The sequence below is a fragment of the Onychomys torridus genome, chromosome 15 (genome assembly GCF_903995425.1).
Source record: "Onychomys torridus chromosome 15, mOncTor1.1, whole genome shotgun sequence".
NCBI classification, from domain to species: domain Eukaryota; kingdom Metazoa; phylum Chordata; class Mammalia; order Rodentia; family Cricetidae; genus Onychomys; species Onychomys torridus.
Genome location: NC_050457.1, coordinates 69093587 through 69115666, shown reverse-complemented (window position 1 = coordinate 69115666; position 22080 = coordinate 69093587). Strand labels below are relative to the sequence as shown.

The 22080-nt window shown below is 45.0% G+C and overlaps 1 protein-coding gene across 3 annotated transcripts in view; it reads right to left on the bottom strand.

Moving 5' to 3' along the window:
* Positions 1–1109: 1109 nt before the first annotated feature.
* Positions 1110–22080, bottom strand: part of Ctnnd2 (catenin delta 2) — an 872325-nt gene continuing 851354 nt past the window's right edge. For all 3 annotated transcript variants that reach the window (XM_036206872.1, XM_036206873.1, XM_036206874.1), the window contains 4 exons: positions 20016–20142; positions 15865–15996; positions 8561–8634; positions 1110–2314 (listed from right to left, as the gene is read on the bottom strand). In XM_036206872.1, coding sequence (XP_036062765.1) covers positions 2054–2314; positions 8561–8634; positions 15865–15996; positions 20016–20142 — 594 coding nt within the window. In that variant the 3' untranslated portion in view covers positions 1110–2053. The remainder of the gene's footprint in view (positions 2315–8560; positions 8635–15864; positions 15997–20015; positions 20143–22080) is intronic.

The window sequence follows — 22080 nt, the reverse complement described above, 5'->3', positions numbered from 1 at the left end:
AATTGAAAAGACTAAACTAGCTATTAGGCAGTGGTAAGTGACACTACATTCTCTGCTTTGATAAACATGACTATTTCATCCAGTGACACAGGAAACACAAAGCGTCTTTGTCCCTGATGCTACATATTGTCTTTCTGCATGGATGGAAGCCCACTTCTTTGAAGGAAACCAGAGAGTTCTTAATAGACAAAACAACACGATATGCAATTTATAGGACAATGCACATGTAAGCTTCTGCCCACTGTTCTACTCTGGAAGTTAACTTTTTCTTTCCCAAACGCTGTATGAATAAAGTATATTTTGTTCATTGTTAACTTTGAAGAAAACCATTGCTTTTAGACTCTGAGCTGAATTAAACTATGTAGAAAAATGTGGTGGTGATGGGGGAGAATCAAGTTTTCAAGGAAGATGGCAGCCAATTTCTTTAGTTATTTATTTTTTTATTTTTTTCCAAGAACAGTTAACATTTGCCAGGCACCTGTTGGCCTCAGTCATTTGCATCTAAAGAGCGAAGCTAATTTACCCACAGCCCACGTTCTCTGAAATGGTTAGCCTTATTTCTTAGCTCTGTTAACCAGTAGTCTAACGTTAGCTTCAAGTTCAGTTTTAATCATCTAGCCCATAATTGTCTACTGCTCCCTGTCACATGAACAAAAAAGTTTGAGAGGGAATAAGGCGAGCAGTTTACATCTTCTATGGATACTTCAAGTAATTGGCCCCAAAGTGAAACTATCGAGTTGGCCATGGTTTAGCATGTTCTGAGGGCATAAAACGGGGAAGGGGTTGACCTGTAGAAAGAGTTGGTTTCCAAGAATGTGTGAACATGTGAAAATCCTACTTTACTTCAGCTGGGCTAATATCCTGAGCCACTAGATGGTGAGAATAGTAGATACATTACAAAAGGAACAAACCGATGCACACCAACACCGAAAAACAAAAGGCTTGTACAAGATGGGCAGCAGATGAAGTTGCTTCTATCCAAATAAAATCCCACACAGGTCATCGTTATACATACATTGACATACACACACCCACACACGCACAGACACACAAGCAAGAATGTGTATTTTGTAAGGTTGGTCCATGGAAATAGACATTCTTAGCAAATATGGATGACAGATCAATTGTAATTTATTTTCTTTTAACACTGTATCATCATAAAGAAAACTGGTATAAATGAAAAAATCTATTTCAAATATCTACATCTAAAATTTTAGGCAGTGAAAAAGCACTTTGTTGACAAGGAGTGTGGAATGACGTGTTAGCTGTGAGAAACTGCTGGATGCCTTGTTTAGTTGCCACAAACAAATCACAGATCAGAACGAACAATACTGCTAAATATTCCTTTTTTTCCTGTTTTTTTTTTTTTTTCTCTTTTTTGTTAAAACATACTGGGAGAAAGAAAAGAAAAGAAAACTGGAAATCCATACATCTTCCAAAAGTTTGAAATTGAAGCAATATTTAGAACCATTGATGAGGAACCACGGCGGCATTGGTGTAATATACACAATGCGCTCTTCTTCTTTAATCTGTAATGTACATCAAATACTTTACAACAATGCATTAACAAAAGGCAAGAGACGTCTTGCTGTACAGAGAAACCCCAATGCAACTTGAAGCCTAGAGTCACATGGATGAGAGAGTAACAAAGCGTGAGAAGCCGTCCCCCATAGCGTGTAAACTATTCTGTCTTGTGCTTAGCGATAACCTCCACGCCCACCACCGCAACAGTCTCCTCTCTCCTTCCTTCAGCCACATGGCCTATAAAGCACTTTGAAATCTCTATAATTCAAACTAGAAAGGTGTTGAATATGGTCACATGTAGGATTGCGTTTAGCGTCCTATTGATTTCCCAGTTAACTCTCGATTCATTTAGCTTTCTAAAATAGCTCTGAGTATTTCTTTCTGGTTATCACAGCCTTCCTATGGAACAGGCTTTAACAAACTAAATTTGCAGGGAAAAAAGAAAAAAGAAAAGAAAAGAAACGAAACAGAATGTCCCGTGGTATGCATGCACATGCACTGTTCCCGGAATGCCTCGTGTCCTGGCTCCTCACACCCAGGAGTCGGGTGAGGCCGGGTAGTGGCTCGTTTCATAGTTCAGTTCACTGTAAGGACGGGCAGCGGAGTAGAAGTCGACATAGTTGCCGGTGGACTTGAGGCCCAGGTGCATGGTGTACTCGCCAGCTGGAGGGCGGTGATGGACCTGGTCCTCAAAGAAGGACTCGTCATAATTTCGTGTGGAATTCTGAAACGGCTGGTAGGTCTCATAGTCTTTCCTGCTGGGCTCCTGGGGGACAGGCTGTGCTGAAACCTGGCAGAGAGAGAGTGTCACTTGGGTCAGCTGCTCACTAACCCACCCTCCTTCCCCATGCCACTCTAGCACCTTATATAGGAAGGACTGGAGCCTGCTCCAGGCTTTCTGCACACATTGCCAACGGCTGTGTTCTTTCCATTTCATTTGACTTTTTATTTTTAATTTAATATCTATGGGGTGCAGTTTGCTGATTTGATGCTGGTATTCAATGTGCTGAGTAGCATTTCAACCTCCTTGGCCACCTACTTCCTTGTTCTGGGAATCTTCAAACTCTCCCCTTCTAGTTCTTTACAAAGTACACAAAACTCATCATGAATGTCTCTCTGTGGTACTATGGATGTGACTGCTTATTCCCCCTGTCTCATGGGGGCCAAAGAGTCCTTATCTGGCATCCTTTTCTCTCTTCCTCCTCCTCTCCACTCTTCCCGTCTCTGCTGACCACTAGGCTATTTGCTTCTGTGAAAGCAACTTGGTTTTTAGTAGCCCTGTGTGAGAACAAATAAGTTTGACCTTTCTGATGTTCTAGCCAGGAAAGAGAGGCCCAGGAGAGGTTTGATAACTGGTCCAGGAGACTAGGGAGATGCATCAATGGATAAAAGTTCTTGACATGAAATTGAAGACCAGAGTTTGGATCCCCAGAACCCACATAAAGGTTGGTAGGTGTGGTGGCTGCCTATAGCCCCTGCACCAGAGAGTCAGAGACAGGAGCTCCCTGGGGCAAGCTGGGTAGACAGGATTGGTGTCCAGGTTTCATGCTCATTAAACCTATTGCCCACTCCTAGATCCTGGAAATGTCCATGGTGATTTCCGGCCCTATGAATTTGCTTACTTTTGGAGCCTCACTTGCGTGGAACCACACAATACTTGTTCTTGTGTGTCTGGCTTTTCGCCCTCAGTAAGTTTTCATCACTTCTACATGTTGTATTTGTTAGAATTTTTTTGAAGACTAAATGAAAAAAATGGACATAGCTTACTTTGTTTATCCAAAAACAAATTAGATAACTGGATAACTATATGCACCACTGTCTATTTGAATCCCCCTTCTGGTTTTTTTGGGTGTATACCTTGGATCAGACAGTGGCTCAATGTTTAGCTCGTTGAGGAGCCCCCAACTGTTTGCCATAGCAGCTCTGCTATCCTACTGGGTGAGCCGTGGAGTAAAGAAGTGTGGACTAAGCTGTATAGAATAGAGGACGTGCATTTTCATCATTGCTACATTTGTTGGCATCACACTTAAGTGCTGCACTATCAGAGAGGCTGGAAATGCACAAGATCTAATGACCACTTATCTCCTGCTTATAACACATTCCTGCAATTATGTATGGAATTGTGGTTTCCCTCCATCACACTTGCCCACAGTAACCAGGGCCTCAGACAGATACACACTCCAAATATTCTACCCTCTGGAAGACCAAATGTTTCCTAACACTTGGTGCAATTAAAAACTGATTAAATTAAAGAATGCTGCAAGAACAATGGTTTACTCCTGTAATATCACATATGAGGGAGGCTGGGGCAGGAGGATGCAAAGTTGAGGCCTTGGGGATTCAAGGCCAGCCTTGACCATTTAGCATGACTCTGCCTCAAAGTTAAAGATTAATAAAGCTGAGGGGCAGCTCATGGGAGGAGGACCTGCCTATCATGCACAAGGCCTTGGGTTTGATCCTCTGTACTTCTGGGGCATTCTGAAGCTGTTCACTAGAGGGTGGTATCTGTGGCGCTCTCTGGTGTCCCAGCCCAACTCAGTACTCTCTGTACTTGGCCTTGGTGGGTTAATGTCTGGTGTAGGGTCTACAAACATTCGAAGGTCACAAGAGTCTTGTCAAAAGTCAAGAATTGGTTCCTCTGCTTTGCTTTAGTAAGATAAGGAACATTCCGGGCTGATAATACAATAGCCAACTGCCTCCCCCCCCCCAGTCTCTTTCTGTTTTGACTGACTCTATGTTCCTTTTCAGGTACCTGACCCCTCATTGTGAGCAGATGTCCCTAAGGTGAGGGATGAGGGGGACCCATAGCCCGTGTCCACAGTGATGTGCAAAACTATAGTTTGTAATAGCCAGGATGTCTGGCATGGATGACAAAACACTCTGGAAAAGATACAGTTTGATTACTTTCCAGCAGATTCAGTAATTCCCTATTAATTTTACTAAGGTTCAATGCAGTAGTCTCCTTTAGAAATGGGTTCAGTTAATAGGTAGTGATTTGTAATTAGCACAGTGTGTATAAATGAATGCCTTTAATGGCCCACATATAATTCTCCTCTCAAGTAGGAGAAACTCCATTTTTTATATATAATTGATTTATACTAGTAATCGATCAGTTCTCCATAGAAGTGGTGAACTTCATCACAGAGGCTGTCCAGGCTGCCTCATACTTCCAGTTAGTGCTGGCGAATGAGCAAGACTTCAATCTACCTGTGAAAGCCTGGATGTTCATGGAGCATTAACCTCTGCTGGCCCCCAGATCCTGGGCCTGAGAGGAATTTTGGAAGTAGCCTGCAACATCTGTGAAGGCCAGATCTAGCAGGCTGCATGTACAGGAGGGTGCCCTTCCTGTTCCAGAAAGAGCTGTGTGCTGTGTGAGACTGGCCTGCAGTCTGAGCTTGAGCACTGAAGGGCCCAGTCAGAAGGCTTGGAAACATGCACAGGACACTTGCTAGAACTCACTGTCTGTATTTCAGTAGGCATTGCTTTCAGCACTGAATAAGTTGTTCTTTTCTTATTCTCCAAAGTGTCACAGGAGCATGTATGTGTACGCCACATTGACCTGTATCTGTGTCTTCCATCTGTCTGTTGACTTATCTGTCTGCTCATCTGATTCCTACTTTGCTGGCCTCATCTGCAGCAATCACATCCCCTTTCTGCGTCTCAGCCACATTGTGTGGACAGGACATTTTTAGAAGAGACTGAACAGATGGGGCCCCTTGATCTTGTCCCTTCAGCTTCCCCAACCAGGAGCTTAACTTATTTTCTTTATGTAGCACCCAGCCTTCAGCATTTCATTACAGCATCAGAAAAAAAATAAAAAAGATCAAGATTGACTACCAAACTGGGTTTATTTTGAACACAAGCAAAAAGTAACTATTAATGACAGGATCTCCAGTGTCTTCCATTTGGGAAAACTAAAGATTCAGGACATTAATGAAGAGGGCCAAGCGGTATAGACTTCCATTTCTTGGGTCTATTTCCAGGGTCTCAATGTTGTCACAGCAGCAAGAAGTTGTCCAAGATGTGAATAATTGGGATAAATACCATATCCATTGAATCAAAGAGTCTGGTTTGGGGGCCAACAGATTTGTGGTTTGATAGCACTGGGTAGCAGTAGTAGCAGTGGAGGGGTGAGAAATGGGGGCTGGGGTGGGGCTCATGCCCAGATTTTAAAGCCACTGAGTCAAGAGACGGGAAATGGGATACAGAAACAGAAGGGATCAATTTGAATCCTTGCTTCTTCCCAGCTGGAGGACTGAAGGTAAGTCCTGTCCTTGGATAATAATGTCCTTGTCTCTGGTGACAATTACACCTGTCTGCTTACCTGAGATTGGACTCAGGACACCAACAAAACAAAACAAAACAAAACCCTTAAGGTCATGGTTTAAAGTGTAATTTTGAGTATTGGTCATCAAAACATGAACCCCTTTTGCTGAGAGTTTATGAACAAAAACTTCCACTGCCAGAAAGGCACATGAAGTTAGATATATTCACATTTATAATCATGGGATTGATGAGTACATTTTCACTGGGACTTGGGGAGTGTTAAAATAATGTATGTGATCCGTTACTAGGCATAAGAACCAAGGATCCTCGACTTTATTTTACACTATTGGTTGTTTCTCCTAGGAGACTTTAAGTACATAATTTACTGAGAATGTGCATGGAATTCTTGGCAGTCACCTGACTTGTGCCCTAGAGCCTGGCTCCTTTGCTGTGGAGTCACAGGAAGTGTGGTTCTGGGCTGTTTCCCTATGCCACCATGCTAGCCCACACATCAGGTGCTGGCACTTGTGGCCCCTTCTCAGGACTCCAGTCTTCTGCATTGTCCTGGAGACCCACCTCTCAAGGTCAGCTGCTGTTTGCCCCTTCTCAGTAACTGTTTTGTTCAGAGACAGGTTCTTTTTCTACAGTCCTGTTTGGTTTAGAACGTACTATGCAGCCCGGGCTGACTTTCAACTGATGGTGATGGCACCCTGACTGTTGGGGTTATGGGTTTGAGGAACCATACTTGGCCCAGGTCAAGGGTCTATTCTCTGTAACTTTGTGAATCTTAGTTCTAATTTTCATAAATGATCAGAATACTCTTAAAAATAGGCTTATGAGAACATTATGGACTATTCTATAAATGCAGGGAACAGTCTTTGGAGTTACTGTAGTCAGACCATGCCTAGGCTACACCAGGGTGTATTTTTATTACCAAGTACAGCAGGATTGAACAGCCAGGAAGTCTGCTGTGAATGTGCTGATTCTGCGGGGAGCTTCTCTCTAACTGCGTGACTAAAGGCTAATCCTGTACTCTTGGTTGCAAAATCAGGACTCTCCTTTCATCCCTACAAATCTCTTTGAGAGCTTGACATTCTTTACTCCACGTAGCTACAGAATTTTGTGATATTTGCTACAAGAAAAAAAGAGTTGACTTCTATAACTAGAGTTGATATCTCTAATACACTTTGTTCAAATCTTACATGTAGGCAGGTTCACTGGCAAGAAAATAGTTGAGGCTACCCTGGTGATTTCCTGTCTACTTTCCCGACCCAGTTTACTTATTCACCAGCTTTTTTTTGCTTTTAGTAGAGCCCAGAATTGAAGGGGGGCAGTTAGCCATTAGCAATATGTCAGGCAGGCTCTTAGGCCATTGCATTCATGGGGGGTTACAACAATGCCAGATGTCTTCTGGAGTGGGTGTGCACAGACTGGAAAACAGAAGGCTGGAGGGTAACGCCTCAGCTAAGGATCACATTTCCTGCGGATGGCTGATCAGACATGAAATCCAATTGAAGTTCAAGGACAGTTTAGTGTTCTCCCCTTCCTTAGAAATGGGACTGCCCAGGGCTTGCTCACTGCTAGAGGGCAATGTGGCTCTGGTGGGTGCTGGCATTGTTCTAAAGCCACGCACACTCTCATGCTTTCCTACACCTGGCCATTGCAACCAGGGGCATGTGTTTGGGTTATTTATCTCCATGGAACTTTTCTGAAGTGTGGCAAGAATGGAAGGCACCCACAGAAGCTAGCCTGAGTGAGGGTTATTACAACAAAGAGCCAAACTTGCTATGATGCCCACCGCAGGGGTGAGGGCAATGACGGGCTGATATCAGGGAGGCCCAGCCCCTCTGTTCTGTTCTTCCCCATAGAAATGGGCAAGATGATCATTTAACAAATAGTTCAAAAATAAAGCAAACAGAGACTCAGACTACATTCAGAGTCTTCTGTGTAGGTTTTTTTTTTTTTTTTTTTTTGAGTGGTGTTTCTGTTATTGGTAAATATTATGTGTAATGAAAATATTTTGTGTTAATTACAGATGACTGGGTAATAGAAACTACCCAATCCATGTCCAGTCAACAGACACCTCTGTTTTAGTCACTGGCATCTTATACTTGTTTAGTTGGGGCTTTCTTTTTAGGTCCAACCCATTGTCTGTTTCTCACTTGTATCATGGAACACTGGAGGCTGGATAGGTTTATAAAAGAAAGCGGATGATTTATCTCATAGTTCTGGAGGTCCAAGGGCATTGTGTCAGCACTGGATTGCCTGGTGATGACTTCATGACAGAGGGCAAGGCACTGGCTAAAGTACATTCATGTGCATAAGGGAGACCACCTGGGGATGGGACTCCCAAGAAAGCTAACTCTGGGCCTCACAGCGACTAGTGCAGTCATTTTCAGGGTCAGGGTTGCCCATGAACTTCCACTAGACCTCACTTCTTAAAGGTCCTACATCCTAAGCACTGCCGTACTGAAGGTCAGGTGTCCAGCAGGTGAACATCCCAACCAAGACAGCACCATAGTGTGACTCCAACTTTCTACTGCCAGGCAGGAAGTGAGACCGGGAATTGTTCTGAAGCCCGAGGCTGTCTAAAGCCTGTGACTGCACCGGGAGCAGCTGTGTTATACTGCATGGGAGGACAGAACACAGGGCAGCTTTTGTTTTGAGAGGGTGAGGCAGACGTCAGTTTACTCCTGGAGAAACCAATGTAGAATTCTAGGCCACGTGAGTCAATAGGAATGAGAATACAGACGTGTGGCTTGCACTTTACCTGGTTGTGTTTGATGTCTTCGGCGGGCGCACCATATGAATTCCTATACAAAGTTGAGACTCCAGTGTTTTGAGCTAAAAGCAAAAGGAAAACGAAATCATTAGCAATAAAGGCCTGGTTCCAAGTACGGAATGATGGGTACTGAGGCAGGTTCTTGGCCTCATACAGCTCGGTTTGTCATGAACCACTCCAAGTGGAAGGACCTCTTTGTCCCCTTTTACATATACAGGAAGAGGAGAAACCATGCTATGAACTTCCATCGCCTGTCAGCTTATTCTAACAATGTTTGCATCGTGGACAGGGTCAGGGAGGGTGCAGCTAACAGATGGTCATCTTGCAAGTTTTATTGCCCTCTTTCCTGGCAAAAACCAAAGGATAATAAAAGCTTGTCCCCTGCGCTGAGGCACGCAGGAGCTTCATCAGCAGCTCAGCTTTTAGCTAGAGAATGACAAGAAAGCAATTTCTAATTTGAGTGCACACAAACGCTTGGTCATCTCTCGGGCAGCTCACTCTCCAAGGCCTGAAGGCCATGCAGACTACACCATCTTAATATCCCTTTCACATCTGGTGGTGGGAGGGATGGGGAGCTTCAGAATCCTGCTAGGTACAGAGACACGGCCACATTGTCTTCACACCTGCCTCTAGGTGAGAGGAGGGAAGGCATCGTGCTTCTAGGGGAGGTGCCCAGTTCCTCAAATGGTACCTTGGAGGTACATGCCACAGGCCCAGATGGAGGGCAATATCCCTCTCACATATACTGAGGGGTCATGGCTTAAGAAAGAAATGAAGAATGCTACTTATCCAAGGTCAATAGAACACACACAAAACCTTTTTTTTTTTTTTTTTCTTTTTTGAGATAGAGTTTCTCTGTGTAACAGCTCTGGCTGTCCTAGAAATTGCTTTACAGACCAGGCTGGCCTGGAACTCACAGAGATCCACCTGCCTCTGCTTCCTGAATGCTGGGATTACAGGCGTGCGCCGCCACTACCACCACCACCACCACCACCACCACCACCACCACCACCAACACCAACAACAACAACAACAACTTTTAAAATATCCTTGGCTTCTCATGAACTGTGGACTGGTGGCTGTGGAGCCCCCATGGGACTGGACTAGGCCCTCTGGATATGGAAGATGGTTGTTTGGCTCAAACTATTTGGGGGGCACCCAGGCAGGGGGATCAGGATCTGTCCCTGGTCTATGGGTAGGCTTCTGGAATCTGGTGCCTGTGGTGTGACACCTTACACAGCCTTGGTGCAGTGGAAAGGGGCTTGGACCTGCCTAGGCTCAGTGTGCTGGGCTCTGCTGACTCCCCATGGGAGATCTTAATTTGGGGGATGTGGGGTAGCTTGGGAAAGAGGGCTGGGGGTGGGAGGAGGTAGGAGGGGGATCTATGGATAGTATGTGGAGTAAGTAGAAAATTTTTTAATAAAAAAATTGAAAAAAATATTTTGAAGGGGCTGTAAAGATGGCTTAGTGGTTAGGAGCACTGGCTGTTCTTCCAGAGGACTTGGGCTCACTTCCCAGCACCCACATGGCATCTGTCTGTAACTCCAGTTCCATAGAATCTGATACCTTCATGCACATAAAATAAAGTGAAGCAAATTATTTTTTAAATATGTGCATATGAGGGGGGAGAGATGTGCATGTGTGAGTGCAGGTGCCATCAGAGGCCAGAAAGGGAGGGTAGAACACTGAGACACATTTAAAGATGCATTTATTTATTAATGTATACAGTGTTCTGTCTGCATGTATCCCTGCATGCCAGAAGAGGGCACAAGATCTCATTACAGATGGTTGTGAGGCACCATGTGGTTGCTGGGAATTGAACTCAGGACCTTTGCAAGAGCAAGCAGTGCTCTTAACCTCTGAGCCATCTCTCCAGCCCCGAGACACATTTAATTATTGTTGTTTAAATTAAAATATAATTAATAATTCCTTCCTTGACTTTCCCTCCTTCCAGCTCTTCCCATGCCCCTCCTTCCTTGCTTACTCTCAAATTCTATCCCCTGGAAATGGAGTTCCAGGTGACTGTGACTTGCCTGACATTGGGTACTGGGAATGGAACTTGGGTCCTCTGAAAGAGCAGTATACTTTGTTAAACAATTACTTGTCTCTCCCACTGTCTTTCATAAAAATTGCATTAAATCCAATATTCCTAATATCTCAAAAAATATCCTTGGCTTCCATGATCTGAGGATGATGAAATTTACATACCACCTACTCTCTTAGAATCAATCAGGACAGCACAGCAAAGTTTAACTTCATACCACTCACTGTGATTATTGCCTAAAAGGCATGTAACATAGTAGCTTTGTAATTAACACCTCGGGAGATAGTGCTTAGGAAGTGAGAGCAGAGCTCACTTTCAGCTTCCTCTTTACCTTCTGTGTGTGTTACATGCACATGGAAGTGTGGGTATGTGCACCCTTGCTCATGCATGGTACAAGGGGTGACTGAGCAGAACATCAGATGTTGTCCCCTGTTGCTCTCCACCTCATGTCATGACCTTGTCACTGAGGAGGAAGCTCACTATCTTGACTAGACTCTGCCTGCCTCTGCCCTCCAGTGCTGGGGCTACAGGCACAGGTAGCCGTGCCCAGATCCTTGCACATTCACACTCAGGTCCTCATGCTAGCACAGCACACTGAGCAATTTCCCCAGCCCCTCTCTTCAGTTTTACATCACTCTGCTACCCTCTCTGGCCAGATCTAAACTTCACCTATCTCTGTCTTTTATTCCTGGATCACTGGATCTTCCTAGTGGGCCCAACCGTCTGTCCTGTTTCCACAGCCAGGGATACCCTGTGTTTTATGGCCTGAATTATGTCACTCTCTCTGCTTGGTAAAACTTATGCTCCACATGATCTGCCCCAATCCCACTCTCCACATGTTTCTCCACCATTCTCTCTTGTTAAGGGGCCGCCGTGTTCCTCTTTGCTCTATTGAGTAAGTTTGTGTGCCCTCAGGGAGACTGTACCTGTAGATCCTCCTTTATCCTGGATTCTGGAATCTGGCTGGTGGTCAGGTATCAGCTGAGATGTCTCCTTGGTACCCATGGCATGCAAAGCTACCCTTTTTTTTTTTGAGACAGGGTTTCTCTGTAGGTTTTGGAGCCTGTTCTGGTCTAGCTCTGTAAACCAGGCTGGCCTCGAACTCACAGAGATCCACCTGCCTCTGCCTCCCGAGTGCTGGGATTACAGGCGTGCGCCGCCGCCACCATCACTACCGGGCAAAGCTACTCTTTCTACCTGGCTTCCTCTGTCTGGATATCTGTCTAGTCCCTCATCATGCTCAGCATCAGGTGGCGCCACCTTGTGGGAGACCTTGTTCTGTTGCTGACCTTGTTTACCGCTGGTCTTTGTTTACCAAAGCAGAGGCCCTATGAAAACAGAGAAGCATGTCTTGTTCCTTTTGCTTGTTTGTCTTGGGATGGAGCCTGGTCTCAGTGGATCTTCACAGAACCAGAGACATAATTATTGAATGACTGAATGAAGGCACGGATCTTAGAAATTGATCTCTCTGCCCTATGTAAACATGCTGATAAAAATGTCACTTCAAGGTCCAGGTGAAAGGCTGGTCTGTTCATTATTTGGAATGATGTAGTCTAGGGGGCAGGAACATCTGTACTGTTGCCACCTTAGCCTCTTTTCACATTGTATTGGTTTTTAAGTAGAAGATGCTTCTGTTGGAAGTTCTGTCCTCCGCTCACTTGCCTGTGTAAAAGAGACTCCGGTTGAGAGGGAACTACGTTCACAGGCCCAAGAAGTGGAGAGCCTCAAGGATGCTCTTCATAGAGAAGTGCCTTTCTCTTTTTGTGTGCGTCCTTCCCTAAACACTCCATTTCTAACCGAAAGCATTAGAATGGCTTTAAAAGGCACAAGAGAGACATTGACAAAAAACGGCAGGCATCACCTGATGAAGGCAGAAGTGCAGGTGGAAAGGTGAAGTCCCCAGGAAAACTTAAAAGTTAGGCTGTGTAACCAGGGATCAGCGGGCGCAAAGAGGTTCCTAGGCAACCACAGCTGGAGAACTAGCTGCCAGCATCTGGCATGCTTGAACGCACAGCTGACATTGGGATTCTCAGGGCCCCTCGGTAACACAAAGAGAGATGGTGTTTGTTCTCAGAGACATACTAGAAGCCAGGAAAGGGGTGCGGAAGAAGAGAGAGTGGGATGGCTGCGGTGAAACCCCACATGGGTCAGGATTTCTGAGACCCAAGCTAGGGAATGCCAGTGCAGGTGAGAAACTGTGTCTACCACCAGTGTTCCAATGTTGCCTTTGAGGGCAGGTGGTCCCTCGCTTCCCATAGCAGACAGCCTCTCCCCATTGGGGAATGGTGGGGCATCACTGGTCCCTCAGGACCAAGGAAGGAGGAAACATTTGAGTTTTTTCCCCCACCAAACCCTGCCACAGCTTGGGTTTAATCCTAAATGACAGAAACAACAACAACAACAACAACAACAACAACAACAACAACAAGAAAACCCAGCTAGTTTTGATACTGAGATCCTAAGAAATCTGACTTCATAAGTGAATTCTTGAATGATGGGCATTTCCCAAAGTTCCTAGAGTGGAAGTTGGTGAAACAACTTTTCTAATTGTTCAGTGTGACATGTTGGGTGCTCTTATGGCTTGGCTGGTGACTTAATTCACTCCATTGACAGGAGGCAGTCACTCCCACCACCAGGCTCATTACCGGAAGCTCCACCTTCATCCTTGCCAGCATGTTAACATCTACTCCCATCACACTCATCACTTCACCTCCACCACTACTGACACACTCACCTCTGCCCTTACCACCCTGTAGGGGGCTGGACCTCCGCCATCATCACCCTTGCTAACACCTCAGTCTCCACTACTCATTACTGTCACACCGCACTATTATCACAGCCATGGACTCACCAGCACAGTCACCTCCCCTTCTCTCATTACCACACCAACCACCACCACCACCACCACCTCCACACCAACCACCACCACCACCACCTCCACACCAACCACCACCACCATCACCACCTCCACAACAACCACTACTACTACCACCTCCACACCAACCACCACCACCACCACCACCACCTCCACACCAACCACCACCACCTCCACACCAACCACTATCACCACCACACCAACCACCACCACCACCACCACCTCCACACCAACCACCATCGACACCACACCAACCACCACCACCATCACCACCTCCACACCAACCACCACCATCACCACCTCCACACCAACCACCACCACCATCACCACCTCCACACCAACCACCACCACCACCACCACCTCCACACCAACCACCACCACCATCACCACCTCCACACCAACCACCACCACCACCACCACCTCCACACCAACCACCACCACCATCACCACCTCCACACCAACCACCACCATCACCACCTCCACACCAACCACCACCACCATCACCACCTCCACACCAACCATCACCACCACCTCCACATCAACCACCATCATCACCACCTCCACACCAACCACCACCATCATCACCACCTCCACTTCTCTCCCTGCCACTACTGCCTCTCTATCCCTCCACTTCCCTTATCACTTCCACCACCCTCACTGCAGCCACTGGTAACAACCAGCTTTTATATAAAAACCCGTTGACTTGAGAAGAACGTTCTTATATAAACAAACTCAGTCAAGAGCCCAGTTTCCCCCTAGGTTGGCTACATGACTGATAGCACTGTTTTGAACTGAGTTTCCAAGTAAGTCAGAGCTAAGCTGTTTGGGCCTCTAAATAGGTTTAAAGAATTCCATATATCTCAATAGCAGAGTTGTCAAGATCTGGGCCATTTCCTGGGCAGGAGGACTATCAGGCACATGAGGCATTTTATGCTTTATTTTCTGTGTGTGTGGGCAAACTCATGTATCACTACAATTATTTCAACATAAACATATTGCTCTTAAAACCCTTCGGGATGATTCTACAGGGCCAGAGAGCTGAAAAGCAACACTAAACTCAAATGATAGTAATACAATCAATCTTACAATTATTCTTCTAACTATCATCTCAATCTGTCATCCGAGATTCTGGTGCTGTGGCTACCTGGGGCAATAATAATTATAAACTGGACTGGTCAGATGAATTTGCTGTCATCGATAATTCAGGCTAATCAGTATGAATTAGATTCTCCCCTGGGCACCTCTATGCTAGGGACTCAGATTCTCAACTTTCTCGGTCCATATTCAATGATGGCTAGAGCAACATTTATAGGGCAGGGAAAGAATAATAGAGAAAGAAAAGAATAATCTATGGTGGTGAAATGAATTCATCTCTCCCATTCAAGAGGCATTTCAGGATCCAGGGTGACATGTGGGGTCTGCACATTGAGGCAGAATGTGGTCTTGGGGGTTCAGGTAGGACATACATCTTTAACGCATGTTTCTTTATGCAGCTCAGCACGGTTAACACAGAACACACCGCTGCTCGGGTAAATACATTTGTTATTGCAAAGATTTATCTTATCTGTCCTGGGTTTGGGAGACATTTAATAAATCATCCAATTTGTCTACTCTGCTTCCCTGCAGGTCTGCGCATAAATAACATCAGAGACCCATGCCCCATGCTTTTTGAGAGTGCTCTGATGAAAGCATCTCTGCATCTCTTTAGGGTTACACCCTTTGTACCCCATTTTATCAATGATATGACCACCTGATCTCCCCTTATAGGCCCATTACTCATAGTCTATTTTCAGGAGGAACCCATCTTCATCTTTATGTGGCAAAGAATTGTGTTGGGCCTTTGTTAAAGTCATGTGGCTCTGAGAGTCTAGTTCTGAAGATCTAAGCTCCCTCCAGGAGCCTCCCATGTCCTATCCTTATACCTGTGTTCTTAGAGAAGCTGCCAGGGGAAGGGAGTGGATGCAGACCTTGAAGACATTTGTAAATTCCCAAGGGAAACTATATAAAGGATATGGGGGGTTAAGACCATGCCTACTTACAAGCCAGGGTGAACAAAGCATTCTGGGAAGGGAGTTAATAGGCACCAAGTGTATCAACTTTGGCTACCCCAGAGTTCCCAGCTAATGGGATGAAAAGATGATGGTTCTGACTGAGATGGGGATGAAGACAAAAGCTCATTCATTCTTTAGAAGTTTCATGGGCATTGCTTGCTATCTATATAAAAGATTGGCATCATGGTAAGAGCAGACAATGTCTCAGTAAGAGTCCTGTGGGTATCCTTGTCTTCTTCCCCCAGTTCCAGGTACTCAAGATCTCAAATGCTCTGACAACCCTCCTGGCATTGGTCCTAGTCAAGTGCATGATTGTGCTCACCTGTCATGGCGTCTTTTCTGGAAGTGTGTTCTCCTTTAGTTCCATGGTAAGTGGCATTGTTGCCAGTGGACTCATAGTCTGTTTTCCTTTCTTTGAGGCTGATCATTTCTCGAGGTGAAGCTGGGGCACTTGCTATATGAAGAAAAGAGAAAGTTTTTTTTTGTTTTCCTGTGTCTCACTCCATGGTATGCATGACTCTTCACATAATCAGTTCACCTCACAAATAGACATGGTCCAACACTTATCAGTATGGTACATGGATCATTTATGTTTTAGTTTTACCTCTCTGACTTGGTTTACCATCTTACCTCAGTCCATGGTGACTGCTGCTTTATCATAAAAGGGACAGTTTGAGTTGGAGGTGGGCAGTTAAGGATTACACCTTGGATCATCTTCCTTGGATAGAAATGGTGGAGACATGACCTTCCCTAGGTGTACACAACAGCTTTACAAATGAGACTGGTTTTTTGAGCTCTTTTTCCTTCTCTTCCCCATTGCCCTCACTTTATCTTTTTAATTAGATATGCTTCAAAGGAGCTGTTACAGTTTGAGCATCCCTAATTTGAAAACAGTAGGTACAAACACTCTGCAATCTGAAACTTTCTGAGCATTGACATGACAACCGGAGTGGAAAATTCCACACACCCTACCTCCTAAACAACACAGGCTGCAGTAAAAGCACCCCAAATAATTCAGACCATTTTCTACAAAGTCATATAGGGAGCACAGATGCATTTTGTGTTTAGACTTGTGTTCTCTGCTCAATGTCTCTGTGCTATATATGAAATTTTCCAAACTAAAAAAAAATATTTAAAAATGAGAAACCTGAAACATTTCTGGTCTTGGCCATTTGAATTAAGGATATTAGACCCATGTTGACACTAAGAAGAGTCCCCGACGAAAAGAAATACAATGTGATTTCAACACAGAGTTGTCCAGAGGCTGCCTTATGTAAGAGAGAAAGAAGCAACATCTCCCATGAAGGGAATTTGTGGGGTTGAAACAATATCAGTCACCCATCAGGCTCTTTTCCCAGGCAGCCTGGGATAGGTGGGAAGAATGCTTTTGTTTTTGCTGTTGTCTTTTGCTTGTTTGTTTGTTTTTCCTGACAAGGCATTTTGGTTTCGGCTTTTGGGGTGATCATGTCAATAATGCCTCATATACCCCTTACATTTCAGCTGCTTGTTGATTGCTGGGTATAAGGAATGTACCTCACCATGACCATGTTCCTATTTCTAAAAGAGATGGGTTGTAATTACAGGAAGGACTCCCAGGAGTAAACTGGTACAGAAACATGGAAACCATGAAGGGGATGGCTTGGTGGCAACTCAAGAGTGAGCTAGCACAGAGATGTGGGAAGAGGCAGAAAATAGTGTTGGTGCTACAGGGGTGTGGGCCAGGCCTGTTCCCACCATGATGGGGGCATCACACACATGCAGTATGAGGACCTTTGGCCATGCTGTGCTTCTATCTTTCATTTTCCTCTGATTTCCTAAACCCCAGGGCAGCGCTCCATAATCGTGATTGACCTAAAGAGCTGGCTGAGAGCTTAGGGAATTTCCACCACATTCTGAACCTTTTTGGTTGGAATTTCCCCCAGAAAGCCCTTGGAATCCACTCTTACCAAGCACACCTGGTGATGAATAAGTACATTTTTTTTTTAAAGAAACTGACTTTTAACATAAATCCCTCTTTGCTAGTGTCTAAGCCACTTTTCCAGTCATGCCTCAGTTTACCTTTCAGAGCATCATCTGAATCCTGTGCAGGGTTTCTCAGCCCCAGCACACAGAGCTTGCTTCTACCCTTGCTTCTTGTATTTCTTTGCCCCATGTGAATCATTGGATTCTGTCAAACTTAGTAAACTCCCTGTGCAAATCCCTGTGCCGGACAGTGCAGGATACAGGATGTGAACTGTGCCATGCTTGCTTAACTTAGGGAATCCCAGTAGAGTATGGAAACAGACATGCAGACACATTAGAATCAGAGTTGGAAGTATTTAGGAGAAGTCACATCCAAATGCTGAGAAAGTAAGTAGAGGCATTGTTTGGCTGTCCTGAAGAATCTCACGACACATCCCAACTGAACCAAAATGAAACAAAGGCTCAGTACTCAGCCCTTGAGGTACTTGGAGGTTTCCAACCCCAACTACCAATCAGAAAGAATTCCCCAAATTCCTTAAATAGAGATTCTTGAGCCCCATATAACACCAGTTGGGCCAAAGCATCCAGTGGGAACCTAGGGGGGCATTGGACAGGACAACCTGCAGTATCTCTCCTAGACACACTTGAAATCTTAGTGATCTGACCCACAGGTGCATCTCCCTGCTACACAGGGACTCTGGCTCTTCAAGACAGGATTGGAGGCTGATGAAGGCAGGGAACAGGGCAGGACTGGGCTGTTGTCTGTTCCAGGCTGGAGGAGAATAGGGTCATAGTGAAGGGACTCTTCACTCTATGTATCTTTAGTTCCCTAAGCTTAAAGGACAATTACTGCATGAACAACCCAGGCTCCAACAAGCCCCCAGCTTGGCCGTGCTCAGTCCACCCCTTCCTGTTCTTGTCTCATCAGCTGCGGGGGTCTCGCTTACTTCCACAACCCTCTGCCTTCTCTCTCTTCTGCTTAACCTTTTTCTTGTGGAAAAATCCTGCTTTTGTCCTTGTTCCTCTGGTCCTGGGTATCCTTGCATAGAACCTGGCCATTCAGGAGTCAGCACCATCAATCAAAGAGGCACAGGATTTAGAGCTTTTTGACCAAAGCTTTTAAAAATGAGAGCCTAATATTGCACAGATGGTGATGTTTATTAAGCTACATGAAGTGTGTAATTATCTCCTGAGACCTTGCACACGGTGATGCTCCCAGTCTTCAGTAAATCAAGGTTAAGCTCCAGGAAAGATCAAATCATGCGAACAAATGTTTATTAGGTGTCTTGATGTGCCTGGCCTAGGAAATACCAAGACACAGCACTTGTTGAATGGATCCCCAGCCTGGCCTTTGCCTGCCTACTCTAGACATGACTCTACTGCAGCTCAACACCTTCCCATCTACTCTATCACCCCATCTTCCTGATGGATTGGTTCTTAATAAAAAAGAGCCTTTAACAAGCCACCCTCCTTTCTTTCTTTCTTTCTTTCTTTCCTTCTTTCTTTCTTTCTTTCTTTCTTTTTTCTTTCTTTCTTTTTTTTCTTTTCTTTTTTTTTTGTCCCAGGAGCTCATTAAGCCCTCAGAATCATAGAGTTAGAAGTATGCATCCACCTCTGTGCTTCGAAGTTACACCATAAGCAACCACCATATCTTGAACACAAACTTTCATGGAGCTTGGAGAGGGTAACAAAATTTCTCTCTTTGTTTCTGCTTTTTCCTCAACCCTATGACAGTAAATCTGGTGAAAAGTTTGAGGACAATCATCCTCAGGGACAGAAAAGTCACTTTGATAGGGCGATTTTCTGCCCAACCCTCCAAAATGCTGTTTCAGAGAACAGGACTTCCTCAGTGGGGGTTGGGGACAGGGCCGGGAAGAAAGGCTAGACATGAGGGTATACATGAGGGAACATTCTTGACCCATTTCTCAACCAAAGAAATAAACATTCAGAGACATAAAGATAAGCTTAAAACACTAGTCTCTGAGGCAGAGAACAACAGGATGCTTATGTTACTAAATGGCACACATATTTCCTTTTCCTATTTCCATCTAATCTTTGGGCTTACTCAAAATGACTGGAAAATCGTATAAAGTATTTTAGAAATGAACCGAGATCAAAATTTAAGTGCTAGGGATTTGGCAAAATGAGAGAAAAATTATGAGCAAAAGTTGACCATAACACAAATTTATTAATGATTCAGAGTTTATAGTGAGTGAATTGTGTATGGGATAGTTAGAAACACTTGTGTAACTGTGATGCGTAAATTCCTGCCTGCTTCCTTTAGCCTCCTTCCTCACTGAGTACATGAGGGAATTCCACAGATAGGAAGCATCAGCTGAGACCGGTTCCTGGTCTGTTTCCAGCCCACAGAGTCGCCACCACAACAGAAAACACACCCATACAGTACCCAGTGTACAAGCCAGACAGCTTTTCTCAGTGTGGTGTCCAGATCAGGGGCTGGGCATGAGTCCCTTGGCTCAGGAGGAAAGCAGGGCCTGGGCTGGCTCTTACCTGAGCGGTTGTTGGGAGACACACGCACAGGAGAGATGGAGGGTGTGCGGGAGGAGGAGTAGGGCCTTTGTCGATCCCTCTCAATGGTTGAAGATGAGGCTACAAAGTGATATTGTGACCATCCATCCTGCAAAAGACAGTGCATGTCTATTAAGCAGGGAAGGCACAGTGATGCTTCACCTCCTGACTCTGCGGACTTCCAAGCATGTGGGTTGGCTAAAACATTTCTGCAGGTGTCAGAAGAGATTACAGAGCCCTGCTCATCACCAAGGCTTAACCCAGAGCAGTGGGAACTGAGGACACACCTCTTCCTCCCCAAGACAGCCTGGCCAGTCGGGAAGGTGGGCAATTTGAGTCTGCTTCTCCCCACAACCCCCCACACTGAATAATGGTTTCTGTGCCAACTTGTTTTGGCCATATGCATTATTAAAAGCAAATATACTGCTCAGACTGTCAGATGGTTCAAACTGTCTGTCTTTGGCTTCAGCTCTGCCTGCTTGCTCTCCGTTTGCTAGCGAACCTTTCTTAAGTGTTAATTTCTTGTTCCCAGGACAGATCTGTGAGCATCAGGGCCCTATGGCAGCATCCTGCTGTATCATTTATCCTCTGTACATATTTTCCAACCTCCTTCTGCGTCACAGAATCCCAGTCCTTCTGCCCCAGGACCTCAAGGCTCTGGTAGGACACTGGATGGATAATACATTCCCTAAAGATCCTGGGATTTCCACTTCCAATCAGAGCATCCTCAAAATGTTTCTTCCCACCTTATCTTCCCCAGCCTTACACTATCTGGCCAGTATGGAAAATACATTGATACTATTTTTTTATAAGATCCACACAAATGCATTACAGGTCAATTATGAATTCATAGAGAACAAAGAGGAAAATTAACGTAGCTGATGATTTAGGTCCTTGCAGCTGCAGAGAGCTAATATGTTAACTGTTAACTCTTGTTAACCTGTCATAGGCTTTCCTTCCAGTACTTTTTCTTTAATTTGATTGTATGTCTATCAAAGTACTGTCCCAAGGAGTGCTGGCCTAGCAAGAAAGAATAGTGGGTACCTGCCCTGCTCCCAATTCCCTCTTCATGGAGACAACTCTTTCCAACTCTTTTAGTTTGTTTTTTAAGATAATATTTAGACTTCTAAAGAACTTGATGATTGTAGTGGGTAGCCATCCCAGCATTGGCCTGGAAGTTCCAACTCCCACTGAGGCTTTGGTAATGGTCACGCCCACAATGCGGGGGCGGAGGAGGAAGCGGAAGACCCAGGATTGGGAGGAGGGCTCTCTCTTGGTTCTGGGACGCTGGATGCAGAAGGTAGACTGAGCAGAGTTCTCTAGAGAACACCGCCAGACTGCGCCATACCTTTGCCAGACCCTACAACCTATCCCTTCATTTGTAAGTTACCCCACAAAATAAACCTCCCTTTTAACTACGTGGAGTGGCCTTAATAATTTTACCAATATCTGGCGCCCAACGTGGGGCGCCATTTGTAGTTAGAGTTTTCCTGCCTGGCCCAGTCAGGACAAATCTCTCTTACCCGCCAGTCCCATAGTCACTCAGACCCAACCAAGAAAGCACACAGAAACTTACATTGTTTAGAAACTGTATGGCCGTGGCAGGCTTCTTGTTATCTACTTCTTCTATCTTAAATTAACCCATTTCTGTTAGTCTATACTTTGCCACATGGCTTATGGCTTACCAGTGTCTTTACATGTTGCTTTTTATGGCGGTGGCTGTCAGTGTCTCTCCCCAGCCTTCTACTTCCCAGAATTCTCTTTTCTCTTGTCCCACCTATACTTCCTGCCTGGCCACTGGCCAATCAGAACTTTATTTACACAGAGCGATATCCACAGCAGATGTTCTTTGAGGAATCATTGCAAATATTAATAGATGGAAATTAAGAACAAAATCCATGCTCATTTCAATATCTGTTTATCTGATTTTGGTAATTCCTGTTCTTACTCATATGATAAAGCCAGGACTAGAAGTAGGCTCCTTTGAAAGAGGTTACCAAACATGCCCTGGGTAAGTGACTGTGTGCCAAGATTCTGCTAACAGTTC